Below are 13,467 nucleotides of genomic sequence, written 5' to 3'. Positions count from 1 at the left end.
GTGAAAATGATTATACTACCCAAAGCAATCTACAGATTCATTGCAATCCCTATCAAACTACCAATGGCATTTTTCAAGGAACTAGAACAAAAAATTTTACAATTTGTATGGAAACACAAAAGATCCCGAATAGCAAAAGCAATCTTGAGAAAGAGAAACAGAGCTGGAAGAATAAGCCTCCCTGACTTCAGACTACACTACAAAGCTACAGTAATCAAGACAGTATGGTACTGGAACAAAAGCAGAAATATAGATCAATGGAACAGGATAGAAAGCCCAGAGATAAACCCACAAACCTACGGCCAATTAATCTATGACAGAGGAGGCAAGACTACACAAGGGAAGAAAGACAGTCTCTTCAATAAATGGTGCTGGGAATACTGGACAGCTACATGGAAAAGAATGAAATTAGAACACTTCCTAACACCATACAGAAAAATAAACTCAAAATGGATTAAAGACCTAAACGTAAGGCCAGACACTATAATACTGTTCGAGGAAAACATAGGCAGAACACTCTATGACACAAAGCACAGCAAGATCCTTTTTGACCTACCTCCTAGAGTAATGGAAATAAAAACAGAAAGAAACAAATGGGACCTAATGAAACTTAAAAACTTTTGCACAGCAAAGGAAACCATAAACAAGATGAAAAGACAATACTCAGAATGGGAGAAAATATTTGCAAATGAAGCAACTGACAAAGGATTAATCTCCAAAATTTACAAGCAGCTCATGCAGCTCAATATCAAAAAAAACAAACAATCCAATCCAAAAATGGGCAGAAGACCTAAATAGCCATTTTTCCAAAGAAGATATACAGATTGCCAACAAACACATGAAAGAATACTCAACCTCACTAATCATTAGAGAAATGCAAATCAAAACTACAATGAGGTATCTATCACCTCACACCAGTCAGAATGGCCATCATCAAAAAATCTACAAACAGTAAATGCTGGAGAGGGTGTGGAAAAAAGGGAACCCTCTTGCACTGTTAGTGGGAATGTAAATCGATACAGCCACTATGGAGAACAGTATGGAGGTTCCTTAAAAAACTATAAATAGAACTACCATACAACCCATCAATCCCACTACTGGGCATATACCCTGAGAAAACCACAGTTTAGAAGGACACATGTACCCCAATGTTCATTGCAGCACTATTTACAATAGCCAGGACATGGTAGCAACCTAAATGTCCATCGACAGATGAATGGATAAAGGAGATGTGGCACATATATACAATGGAATATTACCATAAAATGAAACGAAATTGAGTTATTTGTAGTGAGGTGGATGGACCTAGGAGTGAAGTCAGAAAGAGAAAAACAAATACTGTATGCTAACGCTATATGCGTTATCTAAATCTAAAAAAAATGGTTCTCGTGAACCTAGGGGCAGGACAGGAATAAAGACACAGAGATAGAGAATGGACTTGAGGACACGGGGAGGGAGAAGGGTAAGCTGGGACAAAGTGAGAGAGTAGCATTAACATATATACACTACCAAATGTAAAATAGATAGCTAGTGGGAATCAGCTGCATAGCACAGGTATATCAGCTAGGTGTTTTGTGACCACCTAGAGGGGTGCGATAGGGACAGTGGGAGAGATGCTTAAGAGGGAGGGGGTATGGGGACATATGTATACATGTAGCTGATTCACTTATACGGCAGAAACTAACAAAACATTGTAAAGCAATTATACTCCAATTAAGATGTAAAAAAATATATCGTATGATAAACCATAATGGAAAAGAATATTAAAAAAAAGAATGTATATATAGGTATAACTGAATCACTTTGCTCTACAGCAGTAATTAACACAACAATGTAAATCCAGCTATACTTCAATAAAAAAATATGTAAACAAAAAAAAAAAGTAAATTTTGCTTTCAGGTAGGGTGGAAGAGTGTGCAGCACACCAGTATCCCATCTAAGAAGAAATAAAAATCTGTACAAAATTTTAAAATATTTATCTGTTCCATTTTAGTGACACATGAATTATGTAATACAGAATACATATAACATTATTATATATGTCTTTGTATATGTATGTACACACACACATTATAGATATAGAGGAAAGCTGGAGGTAGACTGAATTTTATCAAAATTACAACCCAGCATTAATTTAGCACAGTCTCTGATTGGATTAAGGTTGTCATCCATCATTCTTTCTACCTAGCAGAGGAAAAGGAAAGAGGAATATAACATTATGGATGACTCTATAATTTTTTGAAATCAAGAATTAGAATTCAATAAAAATAACTGGCAAAGCCAAGAGAGAAGATCATACCAATGAAAAACCAGAGATCAGATAGACAACAGAAACCAATTCACAGGTGGTTCAGGTATGGGCCACTACTAGACAAGGACCACTATAAATTGGTTATTAGTTTTGATTGTTGGTTTCAAGGAACATAGTCTCTCTCAAGTAACCTCCTGAGCCGCCCTTTATTTCCCTCTCGATGCTCTATGTATCTGCTCAGTCTCCTTTTTTTTTAAATCAGTGCATATGAGACAAATATACTAAGACTTATTTTATGCTTATATTAAAAAAAAGCATACAGAAAGTGAAACAAAATATGCCATTAACAATAGCATAAATATCCTAAATATTTAGAAATAAATTTAAGAACCTCTGCATTGAAAATTATGAAATATTGGGAAAAAGTAATTAAATAAGTGGAAAGACATATAGCATGTGGAAGACTCAATGTTCTCAAGATGTCAGTTCTTCATAAGCTGATTATAGATTCAATGCAAACCCAATTAAAGTCCTAACAATATTTTTTGTGTAAATTGACAGTTGTTTATAAAATGGAAATGAAAGTGCAAAGGACTAAGAATAGTCAAGGCAATTCTGAACAAAAACAAAGCTAGAAGACTTACGTAACTAGAAACCCAGACCTTTTACAAATCTATAGTAATTGAAACAATGATAATAGATATAGTGTAGTTACCTGATTTACAACAAAGGTGCCACTGCAGTGCAATAGAGAAAGGATGAAAATAAGTGCTGCTGGTTCTTGTGGATATCCATTTGGTTAAAACACACATTTTTAAAACCCTGCCCAACAGTGTATACAAAAACCAATTCTATATGGATTATAGATCTAAATATAAAAGTTAAGACAGGGACTTCCCTGGTGGTCCAGTGGTTAAGACTTGCCTTTCAATGCAGGAGGTGTGGGTTTGATCCCTGGTCAGAGAGCTAAGATCCTACATGCCTTGCAGCCAAAAAACCAAAACATAAAACAGAAGCAATATTGTAACAAATTCAATAAAGACTTAAAAAAAACGTAAGACAAAGATCTTAAAGAAAATAGAAGATATCTCTTTATAACATAACATATCTCTACAAACTTTTTTAAACAGGGCACAAAATGTAATCAACATAATGGAAAAAAATGGGAAATGTAGCACATTACTACTAAAAACTTCTGCTCATCAAAATACAATATTAAAAAAGCAAAAAAGGGAACCCAAGAGTGGTAGAAAATATTTGCAGTAATGTCAGGATTATATAAAGGACTCCTGAAAAATCATAAGAAAAAAGAATGATAATGCAATGGAATAATGATCAGAAGTCTTGACAGGCACTTCACAAAACATACTCAAATTTCTGATAAACATGTAACTGGATGCTCAATTTCCTGAGTCATCAGGGAAATACAAATTAAATCTATAATGTAATACCACTATCCACCCTTCAGAATGAGTAAAATGGTGGCAGGGGATAACAACTGTTGGCAAAGATGAGGCTAAACTGTAGTTCTCATGTACTGATAACAAAAATGTAAATTGTTTCAGCTACTGAAGAAATCTTTGGAGGTATCTACTAAAGTTGAATGTATGCGGAAATGGATAGGTATATTCACAAAGGATATTTAGAAGAACATTTATAAAAGCCCAAACTGGAAACAACTGAAATATCCATCAGTGACAAAATGATTACATTTTGTTATATATTGCTATATACAGTGGAATAATATACATAATAATATGGGTGCATTTCACAAAAGTAATGTTACGTGAAATAAGTCAGACCCCAGCCCTGCCCAAAAAAGACCCTACTAGTCATCTCCGTACATTACTAAAGTACATATATTTATGAGTGAACCTATTTCCAGAGAAGGACAGATGATTCTCTTACAAGATCAAGTAAGACTGACTTGTACTACTAGAAGTCAGAAATGTTTATCCTTTGGAGGCGTGAGAAGTTGGGACAAGGGAGCCTTTTTAGAGTGCTGATGAAGTTCATTTCCATTATCTGGATGCTGGTTATATGGGTATGTTTACTGAGCTGAAAACTTACAGTATGTACATTCCTCCAAATGTATGTCATACTTTACCACTTACTGAAGTACACACTTGTTTTCCTATGATAGAACCAAAATTCAGCCCTTTAGAAGCAAATCTTGTGATCTAACCATATTCTTCGTTGAAACCCCATGCTTTGGGACAGGAGTTTGTAATGATAGCTATATAACTGCAAAGGCTTCAGAAAAAAAGGAAAAGCAGGTGATGGAAATATAAATTTATCATTGAATTTTTTGGTCAACAAATAGATGTATAAATTCTAAATAAACAGATGTATCTGCTGGTAGGCACTCTAACGGTAAAGGAACCTAGAGATTTCTCCCCTACCCTAATTGGCAGATATTTACTTTTTTCTGAGTAAAAGACTTTCCTAAACGTTTAAGCAGTTGAACTCAATTCTTTGATAGATAACAGGGTAAAAAAAAAAAAAAAAAAAAAAAAGACTATATACTCTACAGATCTTTAAGTACTATTTATTTAAGTCCTTTTAAAAGGTATTGTTTTTAAGATTTCTTGAAATTCCTGACCTGAGTCATCTCTGTGATATATCACACCCTGTCACATCAAGTTAACTTACATTGAATAAAGAGAAGAAAGGTTATAAACTTAACATGCATACCACCTGACATAAAACATTTGCCAGCTATCTCTTCTGCTTAAATGAATGCATTCCAAATATCTAGACTATTAGCTTGAAAAAACTATAAATTTTATAAAAAAAATAATGAAACAGTCATCTCTACACATTATTATAGTGCATACATTTATGAGTACACCTAATTCTAGATACGGAAAGAGTTTTACTAGAAACAACATGTTTCTCTTTCACATTTTGTCTTCACCTTTGACCCTGCATATGAATGTATGTGCACAAACTTGTTTTACTTCCTTCTTAGAGGCAGTCTGACCAGGAACACGGTAACTATCTAATTATGGAATTTAGAAAATAAAGAAAAAAGAACTAATTGAATTTTAACAAATTTGCCCCAAAGTATTTACAGTGCTTAGGTTAACATGCCATTTGTTATGAAAAAGTGTTATGAAGATCTAAACACTTTTACTTCTGATTACTAAGGCAACATGAAATGAGAAGTTTGTAAGAATTTCAGGTAATGTAGAAAAAAAGAATTTTTCTGACTGAAGCAGTCACTCTTCACCCACACTTAATGGTCTCCACTAATGTAAATTATTTAGCTACATTATAAGCAAATTTACTGTAATAATGCCTCTATCTCATACTTTGTTATTATAAATACATCTTTAAATCAAAATACCTACTGAACGAACAAGTCAATTTCCTTTAACTTTGAAGAAATTGCTGAAGTTTACCACTGAATAGGTGAATGAACTGTTCAGCTCAAAGGCTAAGGTAAAGAAATTCAGTTCCACAGTAGTACTATAATCTTCCAGCTCACTGCTCAAAGTTGTTCTAGAGATTGTATGACACACTGCTCAAAGCTACTTTCCTGCATTATGCTATGAAAATGGTGTACCTGCTCGCGTTTGGCACTGTTAGGATAATATGGTAAACAAAGATGACAAAGAAAACCTATCTTTTTTTTAATGCCAAAAAAAACCCCAAAAAAGAAATCCCACAAAAAGCAAAACAACTCAAAAAATAAGTAAAAAGTAACATTAGGCAGTAAGGAATATGGGAAATTACAGTGGACTTGAAATAAAAAAGCAGAATGGCAGAGTGGTTCGGAGTGTGAGATTAGGAGGCAAATAGGAATGGTTTTAAATTCTGCTTCTGTCACTTTGAGTCTCTGTCCTTACTTATAAACGGGAAAACTAATACTTAACTCTTATGGTTGGTTGTTATAAATGTGAAACATGACAATAATTGCAGAGCTTAGCACTATGCTGGGTAAATAATGTGTTAGTATATAGTAATTTTTATTTTTGATGAAGATTGGTTCCTTTATTCTCCTACCCTGATAATAGTCCATTTCTAGATTCAGCACAGTAGAGAAGTTACGAACACATGCTTTGAGAAAAAAGGACTTATATGTAACAATCTTTCTGCAGCATACTTTCTTCATCTAAAAGATTGCTGTGACCATTTAATGAGATAATGCATGGTGTTCAACATATTCTCCAGTTTATAGTATGCACTTGATAAATGGTGGCTAAAATCATAAGACCTGAATTCGGGCTCCAGCTGTTGCACTGATGAGTATGTAATTATGTAAACAAGGCACTCAGCCTTTCTGAATTTCATCCAAAAAATGGGCATAACATCTGTCCTGTTTATCTTTTAGGGTTGCTGAGATAATAAAATGATGCAGGTAAGCACTTAGAAAACGGGAAGGCCCATAAAAAATGGATGGTGTTACTATACTTCTGATGGCAGTTTAGAAGTTAAGTACCATAAAAATGGGATTTAAAAATCTTTTTTATATAATCAAGAAAGCTGTGCTTGACTCTTGTTAGTTTCACAGACAATACAAAAGTGATGAACATTATAATAGAAGCACCATTTTTCTCTGTTGAGATTAGTTTATTGTACTCAGGATCAGAAGTTACTTAAAGTGAATATTTTGTCTTGTTCAACTCTCAAGAATGAGGTATTAACACTTTAATTTATATACATTGTAGTATATAGAGTATATGACAAGTAGATAGAAGGTTTTTGTTATGCAGAAAGGCCTTCTTTGACCTCAGGAATTCACTAACAGGAATGATACATTATTATGTTATAAGATTAATTACAACTGGTAAAGCCCTTTAAAGGTGAAAAACACTCTATAAATGCTTAGCATTTATAGCTACTAACATCTAATAAGGTTGAGCTCTTCTTCAAAATGAGCTACTGCTTGATGAGTTGGTTTTTAAATAAGCTGACATGCCACAAGTGGCAGCTGCTATATCATGTGAGTGATTTCCTGATTATTGCAATCATTAGAATGTCTATTATTAAATAGTTATAATTATTGATTGATTATTCCTCTAAGATTATTATTGTCTCAGAAAACTGAGGCACTGAAAACTGAAATAATCCATTTGATTCCACTCATCAAGCTAGCACAGCATAAGGCTCAAGCTTCTGGAAAACCCCTGAGGTGCTGATGCTGTACAGCTGCTGTCCAATATGGTAACTACTACTATGTGTGGCTATTGAACTCTCCAAACATGGCTAGTAAGACTAAGGAAAAATTTTTTTAATTTATTTAAAAAATGTTAAATTTAAAAACTGATACTCAGTTTAGTAATTGTAAAACTTTTAAGAATGTATGGACCAACTTGGGTACATGAAATTACTTCTTCAACTGAAAATTTTATGAAATCTAAATACAGATAAAGTATTTCTGATGAAAATTTAACATCTAATTTGAGATGTACTTTTAACATATAGTAGAAAATTTAAGGTTATGTATGTGGCTTGCATTGTATTTCTATTGGACAACACTGCTATATAGGTTCAAAGACAAGCAATAAATTATGTATGATATGGACCCTACTCCCTCTTATATACATCTGGAGAAGGATATATGAATGTTAAAAATTCAGTTCCAGGAGTTGTAGAATCAGGAACAGTTATAGGTCTTTTCTTTGATAGTGGACACTTGGCTTCAGGAACCATAACCTGGGATTACCTCAGTTACGTGCCATTAAATGACTAACAACCAGCTCTTCAAAAACCAAATCCAAACAAAAGTCCCCAAATCAACCAGTTTCTTGATTTCTGTGGTGTAAATTATTCCTACCATGGCCAGTTTTGAGCTACCAACATGATGTCCCTGAACTTAGAATTGGGAAGAGATACCCTTTATTGGCACTTGGAAGGCCACAGGAGCCAGCCCTAGTGCATCACTGGAATACTTGATGAGTTACTGACATCTGTATTTCTTGAAAGTTTTGTAGGTATGTATGTCTGTTGTGGGGGCTGAAGTAGATCGGCTATAAACTGAGTTCTACCCCATGGCAAACTGTAGGATGATTAGACCTGGGAATGAAGGGCATTTTATTTTCTTTAAGCCTAAGGGATGTAAGTCACTAGAAAAACCCTGACTCTTCCTTTACTCCCATTGAGAATATAGATTTATGGTTACATGAAGCCATTTTGTGAACTATAAAAATGGTTAAAAACAGGTAAACATACTACTTAATTTTGATAAGGCAGATGCATGATTTTAACTCATAAACCTTATATACCAACTGTATAACAAATACTTTCTTTTGTGAAAAGAGACATCTTGGGGACATGGTAAGAATATAGGAAGAATTGATATAAATTCTGACACATTATGAAGAGAATTTAATACATGTAAAATATCTGTTAAGAGGTCCAAATTCAGCTCTAAAGTTCAATAATTTTATGACTTTTGTTAGCGAATATATGTGAAATCATTCTGTTTATTTAGAAGTTACTCAGTTTCTGTATTAGCTCCTTTGGACACCCTGATGTTATGTCTCATGCTAGAGTAAATTTCAGCATAAAGTAAGTCTTTTAAAGGCAGTATTTAAGAGGATTTAATTCAAAAGTATTTTTTTTTTAATTTTTTTTTGATGTGGACCACTTTTAAAGTCTTTATTGAATTTGTTACAATACTGCTTCTGTTTTATGTTTTGGTTTTTTGGCCATGAGGCATGTGGGATCTTAGCTCCCTGACCAGGGATCAAACTCACACCCCTTGCACTGGAAGGCGAAGTCTCAACCACTGCACTGCCAGGGAAGTCCCCAAAAGTGTTTTTGAATAAAGCAGTTCACCTTCTAAGAGAATATTCAAACTTATTTTTTCAGTATGGGTTTGTACTATTAGGTGGATATGCATAAATGATTTTTTTTTCACAGAGTTGTATGTTGTCTAGAATTTTGTAGTGTTTTAATTTGGGTTCTGTCTAATCATTTGTCATCATATACATAGAATTTTAGTGCTGAAAAGACTTAGACTCTTCTAGTTATATCTTATTTTACACTTGAGCAAACTGAGACCCCAAAAAGTGACTTAAGATGTCAGATGGTTAGTCTTGACTAGTTTAACCAAAACTAGAACTCAGCTTTCCTGACTGCCACCTTAGTAATCTTAAAGTTTGTAGCATCGTACTGCGTGAATCTATTTGTCTATCCACATTTTGGGATTATTGATACAAGATTTTTTTGCTGTACTCCATACTAGCCAAGTTAGCACCTATTCCATTTATTCTTATCTTCATGGTTTCATTAGCTACTCTTAATATAACATACCAATCCTCAGGGAAAATTCTTCATTATTTACTTGCAGAAAATTTAATTGGGAATAATTCTGTCCTATATCAGCACAGTTTACTAGTCTAACTAATAAGTAAGTCAGAGAAGAAGGTTTGAGACATTGACTCCTTTCTGAAAAGGAGAAAAAGTAGGGGAAAGCCCAAAGAGTTTAATGTTTGCACCTTTCTCCATAGGAAAAGATTATTGTTATCTTTTGCTAAGTTACTGTCAATTTATGACTAGGTGAGTCCTGAAAAGATGACACCTTGTTTCATGATATTGTGATTTAGTATTTCAGAATTCAAAAGCATGTTAAATATTTAAATGATAGAAAGGTTTGACCTGAAAATCAATACCTAATTTAGAGAAAATCTATATGTAAGGTAATTAAGAATTGATATTATTTAATATGTCACATTCTGTGATTGACAACATTATGTCACTACAGAAAGTAACAAAGGTTGGATAATCATGCATTCTTAGGAATTTTACTGAAAACTTTAAGTCTCTTTTAAGTTATACAAGTGATACAGTCTTGTATAGATCTCTGCAGCTAAGCAAAGCAGTTAGTCTTTGATGTACTTATAATTATGAAGGGTTTAGGGTTATGTCTTTTGGCAAAGATGCCTAGAGGTGGGAAGGTATAGGTCAAAACTGACATCATGACACAATTAATATAAGATAGGTAAAGTAGAGCCAAAAGTAGGTTGGCATGAATATATCTCCTAAGTCAAACAAGTAATATAGCTTCTAAACCACAATGTAGGTAAACAGTTAACCACAACTTCAAATTTTTGTAGAATTAAAAACTTTTTGTAGCTTAATTTTAGAATAATTTTATATTAATGAGATTTTAAGTATAAGAGAGTCTTAACTTTCATGCTTTTATCATCTATAGGTATAATTTTATACACTTTTACAATGGTACCATGATTTTATAGTAAAACCAATAAGGCATTTAGGAAGAATATAACTTACAAAAAAGTTCAGGCTTTTGAATGGTGTTTAATGACATGGGAATGTAGGCACAATATACCACTGGGTAACAAAAAGGAAGATAAATAAATGACTTGAGTTTTGTTAAATATATGCATAAGAAAAAGAAATAAGCGACTAATATTATCAGTTATCTCTGGGTGAATATAATGAGTAATTTTTTTTTTTTTTTTTGCCACACTGTGCAGCATGCAGGATCTTAGTTCCCTGACCAGGGATCGAACCTGCGCCCCCTGCAGTGGAAGCGTGGAGTCTTAACCACTGGACAGCCAGGGAAGTCCCCAATATAATGAGTAATCTTTATACTATATTTTTAATATTGTATGCTCTAAAGTTCATCACTATGCACAAATAATCTTTCATATCAGTTTTAAAATATATTTAAAAAGGAGATGGCAACTTACAAAGCTACAGCCTTTTATAGCATAGTATCTGAAAGATCATATATAAGTGTATTTGGAAATATAATGCACTTGGAAGAATTTCTTAATATTCAGACAGCCACATTACTTGCAGCTGGGAATTATTTTTGAATAGGGTTTTAAAATTATTACCATTTCTGTGCATATGAGGATTATATAGAGGAAGTTGTCCCCCCCATTTTGCTTATTTTCTTCTTCTAAATACTATTCTTCAAAATTCATTGTAACAGATGAACTTGTAGCTTTCTCCCTAAGTGGTGATTGCTTTTAGTTATAGGTGTTTTGCTGGGTGTATGCTCACCTCAATTAAGACAGTTCCCAGATTTTCTTACAGTTAGGTGTAGCTTCGTGACCAGGATCTGTCCAATGGGATACGAGTAGAAGTGATGTGTAACAACTCCTGGGTTGTACCTAAATGAGAAAAGAGTGTGCCTTCCTTCTTTTTCCTCTTTCTTGAAGGCAGGACTGTAAATCTTCAAAGATACAGAAAAAATACCCTAGATATAACAAAACAACATGATAGAAGGAGCCTAGTAATCTGATACCAGGATGCCTTACCAGTCCTTACCACCTCCCAATAAAATTCTTTCTTAAATCATTGTGGTCTCTGGCTACAGCAGCCTTGACTGTTACATACTTAACATTGTGGTGGCATTATACCACCACTAGCACACTACCAATGAAGCTCATTTTACCCTGGCAAGTTTGATTCAACATTGTATTGGAGGTCCTAGCTAGAGCAATCAGGCAAGAAAAAGAAATAAAAGGCATTAAATTCAGAAAGGAAGAAGTAAAACTGGCTCATTTTGCAGATGACATGATATTATATGGAGAAACTAAACTAAAGAGGCCACCAAAAAAAATGTTGGAACTAATAAAATAATTCAGTAAAGTTAGAGAATACAAAATCAATAAACACAAATCAGCTGAGTTTCTATATACTAGTAATGAATTATGAGAAAGAGAAATTAAGAAAGCAGTCCCATTTACAACTGCATAAAAAATGAGAATAAATTTAACCACAGATATTAAAGATCTATACACTGAAAACTATAAGACTTTGATGAAAGAAATTGAAAATGACACAAATGGAAAGATAGCCCATCTTCATGGATTAGAAGAATTAATACTGTTAAAATGACCATACTACCCCAAGCTATCTACAGATTCAATGCAACCCCTATAAAAAGTTCCAATGGTATTTTTCACAGAAATAGGAAAAACAATCCTTAAATTTGTGTGGAACCACAAAAATCCTTGAATAGACAAATCCTGACAAAGAACAAAGCTGGAGGCAGCACACTTCCTGATTTCAAACTATACTATAAAGCTATAGTAATCAAAACAATATGGTACTGGCATAAAAATAGACATGTAGATCAATGGAATAGAATAGATAGATACATCAGCTAATATCTGACAAGGGAGTCAAGAATACTCAACAGGGAAAGGATAGTCTCTTCAATAAATGTTAGTGGGAAAACTGGATAACTGCATGCAGAGAAGTGAAATTGCACCCTTATCTTACACCACTCACAAAAATTGACTCAAAATGGATTAGACTTAAACATAAGAACTGCAAACATAAAGCTCCTAGAAGAAAACATAGGGAAAAAGCTCTGTGACACTGGTCTTGGCAATCATTATTTTTGAAATGACAGCAAAAGCACGAGCGACAAAGATAAATAAGTGGAACTACATCAAACTTAAAAGCTTCTGTGCAGCAAAAGAAACAGTAAAAACAATTGAAAATATCGGCAGAAGACCTGAATAGGCATTTTTCCTAGAGAGACATACAAATGGCCAACATGTTCACGAAAAGGTGCTCAACACTACTTTTAACCAGGGAAAATGCAAATCAAACCCACAATGAGTTACCATCTTGCACTTTTTAGAATGGCTATCATCAAAAAGAGAAGAGATAATAAGTGTTGGTGATGACATGGAGAAACGAGAACCCTTGTGCACTGTTGGTGAGAATGTACACTGGTACAGGCAATATGGAAAACAGTATGGAAGTTCCTCAAAAAATTACAAATAGGACTACCATACAATCCAGAAATTCCACATCTGGGTATATATACAAAGGCAATTAAATGGATATTGAAAAGATATCTGCACTCCCTTGTTTACTGCAGCATTGTTCACAATAACCAAGACACAGAAACAACCTAAATGTCCCTCAACGGATGAGTGGATAAAGAAGAGGCTGTGTGTGTATATAAAACTACATACAATGGAATATTCTTCAACCATGAGGAGAAGGAAATCCTGCCATTTGTGGCATTTGGATGGACCTTGAAAGCATTATGTTAAATGAAATAAGTGAGACAGAGGAAGACAGATAGTACTTAATACCACTTATATGTGGATCTTAAAAAGCTGATCTTGTAGAAATAGAATACAATGGTGGTTACCAGGGGCTGAGGGGTAAGGGAATTGGGGAGATGTTGGTCAAAAGGTACACATTTCCAGTTATAAGATGAATAAGTTCTGGGTACCTAACGCACAACATTGTGATTATAGTTAACA

General features: G+C 33.9%; 1 protein-coding gene across 20 annotated transcripts in view; it reads right to left on the bottom strand.

The window, feature by feature from the left end:
* The window catches only part of WDPCP (WD repeat containing planar cell polarity effector), a 418,073-nt gene that overhangs the window by 132,287 nt on the left and 272,319 nt on the right, over positions 1-13,467 (bottom strand). For 2 of the 20 annotated variants that reach the window (XM_082358095.1, XM_082358105.1), the window contains one exon: positions 1,321-11,346. The exons of 17 other annotated variants lie outside the window; for them this stretch is intronic. In XM_082358095.1, the coding sequence (XP_082214221.1) occupies positions 11,270-11,346 (77 nt within the window). In that variant the 3' untranslated portion in view covers positions 1,321-11,269. Of the gene's footprint in view, positions 1-1,320; positions 11,409-13,467 lie in introns of those variants that run through there. One more of the 20 variants, XM_082358106.1, reaches the window with a different exon arrangement.

Source organism: Balaenoptera borealis (assembly GCF_965194805.1).
Source record: "Balaenoptera borealis genome assembly, chromosome: 15".
NCBI classification, from domain to species: Eukaryota; Metazoa; Chordata; class Mammalia; order Artiodactyla; family Balaenopteridae; genus Balaenoptera; species Balaenoptera borealis.
This window is presented reverse-complemented; position numbering and strand designations above follow the sequence as displayed.